Source organism: Numenius arquata, chromosome 1, assembly GCF_964106895.1.
Source record: "Numenius arquata chromosome 1, bNumArq3.hap1.1, whole genome shotgun sequence".
Lineage (NCBI taxonomy): Eukaryota > Metazoa > Chordata > Aves > Charadriiformes > Scolopacidae > Numenius > Numenius arquata.
Genome location: NC_133576.1, coordinates 75971630 through 75975423, shown reverse-complemented (window position 1 = coordinate 75975423; position 3794 = coordinate 75971630). Strand labels below are relative to the sequence as shown.

Here is a 3794-nt window from a genome sequence, read left to right as displayed (position 1 = left end):
CACTCCTCCTCCCTCCGCGCCAAGTGAAGCAGCAAGTTTGCCGCGGTGCACCTGTTTGAGCAGCGCGAATCCCCGCCGCCGCCGAGCCCCGAAAGTGATTTGCCAAAGGAGCGAAAGTTTTCCGCCGGCGGGGTCGCCGATCGCCCTCCTCGCGGTTTGCTGCTTCTCCTCCTCCTCCTCCTCCTCCTCCTGCGCTTTTTTTTTTTTTTTTTTTTTTTTTTTTTTCACGGCGGTCGCTACCTAGATACAAACGGGTTTTTGCCTCGCTCGCTCCCCGTCCTCCCGGGCTCCTCTATGTTTGATTCTTTTTTCACGCCTGGCGCCGGTGGAAAATAAAAAAGCTACTTGAATGTACAGCATGATGATGGAGACGGACTTGCACTCCCCCGGCGGAGCCCAGGCGCCCACGAACCTCTCGGGGCAGACCGGAGCGGGAGGCGGCGGCGGCGGCGGTGGCGGCGGCGGGGGGAACAAAGCGAACCAGGACCGGGTCAAGAGACCCATGAACGCCTTCATGGTGTGGTCGCGGGGCCAGCGGCGGAAGATGGCCCAGGAGAACCCCAAAATGCACAACTCGGAGATCAGCAAGCGCCTGGGGGCCGAGTGGAAAGTCATGTCGGAGGCCGAGAAGAGACCGTTCATCGACGAGGCGAAGCGGCTGCGGGCGCTGCACATGAAGGAGCACCCGGATTATAAATACCGGCCCCGGCGGAAGACCAAGACGCTGCTCAAGAAGGACAAGTACTCGCTGGCCGGGGGGCTGCTGAGCGCCGGCTCGGCCGGGGGAGGCCCGGCCGGCGTCGGCGTGGGCATGGGCGTCGGCGTCAGCCCCGGCGGCGTCGGGCAGCGGCTGGAGAGCCCCGGCGGCACGGCCAGCGGCGGCTACGCGCACATGAACGGCTGGGCCAACGGCGCCTACCCGGGCTCGGTGGCGGCGGCGGCGGCGGCGGCGGCGATGATGCAGGAGGCGCAGCTCGCCTACAGCCAGCACCCGGGCAGCGGGGGGCACCCGCACCACCCGCACCCCCACCACCCGCACCACCCGCACAACCCGCAGCCCATGCACCGCTACGACATGGGCGCCCTGCAGTACAGCCCCATCTCCAACTCGCAGGGCTACATGAGCGCCTCGCCCTCGGGCTACGGCGCCCTGCCCTACGGCTCCCAGCCCCACCAGAACTCGGCGGCGGCGGCGGCGGCGGCAGCGGCGGCGGCGGCCGCGTCCTCGGGGGCGCTGGGCGCCCTGGGCTCGCTGGTGAAGTCGGAGCCCAGCGTGAGCCCGCCCGTCACCTCGCACTCGCGGGCCCCGTGCCCCGGGGACCTGCGGGAGATGATCAGCATGTACTTACCGGCAGGGGAAGGCGGGGATCCGGCGGCCGCCGCTGCCCAGAGCCGGCTCCACTCCCTGCCCCAGCACTACCAGAGCGCCAGCACGGGGGTGAACGGCACCGTCCCCTTGACGCATATCTGAGCCCCCGCCGGCCGCCTGCACGGGCGCCGGGAGCGGCGGAGGCGGGCGCGGCCGCGGGCACCGGCTCCGCCACCGGCTTCGGCTCCGGCTCCGGCCCCGGGCCGCCCCGCAGGACTGCGCGCCCCGCCGCCGCCACCGCACGCCCAGCCCCGGCCGCTCCGGCCCCGCTCCCGCCTTCTCCCCTCTTATTTTTGCCTCTTGCTCCCCTTCCCTCCTGCCCTCCCCTGCCTCCCTCTCTTTTGTTGTTTTTTTTTTTTTTTCTTTTCTTTCTTCCTTCCTTTTTGTACAGAAAAGAAATGTTTTGATGTTCTTGTAATAATAATAATAAATAATAATAATAATAATAACGAGAGAGAAAAAAGGTAACGGTTGCTTTACTTACCTTTTTTTTTTTTAGAAGGACTAGTTTATGAAACTAGTTTTAGACTGAACTTCTGTGTTTTATCGAGACTTTTTGTACAGTATTTATCATTCACCCAAGAGACATAGAGCGTTTATTTGCAAAAGAGGAGAGAGAGAAAGAGAAAGAAAGAAAAAAAAAAAAAGACGGCGAAAAGACAAAAAATATCAATAATAACCACACAAAGTTGTAGGCGATGCCAACTTTTATACCGCGCGGAACCGCTACGATTTCAGTCACGGATCGCTTCTTGCGAAGGCTTTTTATTGCCTAATTAACTCGAAGTTGATGGGGAAACAGTTCTCATTTATTACTCATGTACTAAGGCAAATCCAAAACAACACTTAAAAGTTTTTTGTAGATGTTCTCGCGTTTTTGTTTTTGGGTTTTTTTTTGGTTGTTTGGTTTGTTTTTTTATTTGTTTGTTTATTTATAAAACTTTTTTTTTCTTTTGGAGGCTGCAATGTTGGTTTTTTTTCTGGGTTTTGTAAAACTTTATTGTATCTGGATATTTTTTGTTTGTTTGCTTTCTCTTTGGTTTTGTTTTCTTTTTGTATCATTTCTTGTAAATGCATTGTGAAATAATTTTTATTTAGGCTTTACGAGGGAATTCAGATTGTGTATATAGTTTACTAAAAAGCCTTTCTGCTAAACAGAAATCCTAAGGATGCGTTCAATTTTGAGTTAAATAAATTTCAAAGCGGAAAAAGTCACCTGTTTTTTTTTTTTTTAAAAAAAAAAAAAGAAAGAAAGAAAACTTAACAGTAGAACACAGCAGTGTTTACCATCGTGTGCCTGGAAATACAGCAGGTAAACCTAGAATACGGGGAGGAAGTTTTAAACCGGAGCGGCAAACAGAACCAAGTGCGATCCCGCAGTAAATGTCGACGTCTCCTAATCCGTATAAATCAGAAGGGATGAAGGTAGATTTCTTTTAATACTCGTTCCGTCTTGAGAGGGAAGGCGACTCTGAATTACTTTTCCTAGCCGTGAGCGTTCATTTTTGTGTATTTTATAGCTGGGCTGACGGTCCGGACCTTGCCCGGGGCCGTAACTTTCCCCGCGGGGGGAGGCCGGGGGCTTCCCGCCCCTGCCCGCCCCTGCCCGCCTCTGCCCGCCGCTCGGCCGGGAGTCCCTGCCGGCCCGGGGGGCACCGACCTCCCCGGGGGACGCGGAGTCACCGGCCAGCGCGCCACTTCCTCTCTAATTAACACCATGAAAAGCGAAAGCGCTTCGGTTTGAGCGTCCCGAAAAAAAAAAAAAAAAAAAAAAAAAAAAAAGAAAAAGCGACCTCTAAACGCCCAAGCCCGAAAAGCAGCCCCATCCCTGCCCAGCATCCCGGGGGGCGAGCGACGAGCGGTGGGGTCACTGAGGCGCCGGTTCCAGCGGCTGGTGCGAAAGATGTCGAGCAAAACCAAGAGCGTCTGTTCATTGCAGAATGTTGTTCAATGTTGTGAAATTTAATTTATTATTTTTTTTTTTCCCAGCTGTTGATCGGTACTTTTCGATACGCTCGAATTAAAAGTTGGCTGTAAACTTCTTCTGATAGTCATAACAGCATTAAGCGTCGCACTTAAATATCATGCGGTAGCAAACAAAATTTGAAATTAGTCATAACTGCTGAACCAAAAGGGAGAAAAAAATACTTGTAGCTTACAGGGCGGTAATGTCGGTCGCAACGGGCTGCAGGGCTTTTTAAACCATCTTTTAGCGCTGGCGAATGAGTACTTCATCCACCCAGGAGTGGGGAAGTGTTACTTGGTTAATGGGCAGGGATTTCGGTCCGTGTTAGAGATTGCATTTTACCTATAATGCTGACATGCCAATTGACATATATAACTCTTCGGAGTCATTTTGATAATTTTGTTTAAATCACTCGTTCGTTAAAGTGAACGCAAAATTTTCATGGAAGATGCCTATTGA

General features: G+C 53.6%; 1 protein-coding gene across 1 annotated transcript; it reads left to right on the top strand.

Moving 5' to 3' along the window:
• The first annotated feature begins 349 nt into the window (after positions 1–349).
• SOX1 (SRY-box transcription factor 1) lies at positions 350–1471 on the top strand. Its single transcript, XM_074154189.1, has one exon. The coding sequence runs from the start codon at positions 350–352 to the stop codon at positions 1469–1471; it is 1122 nt and encodes a 373-aa protein (XP_074010290.1).
• The last annotated feature ends 2323 nt before the right edge of the window (positions 1472–3794 follow it).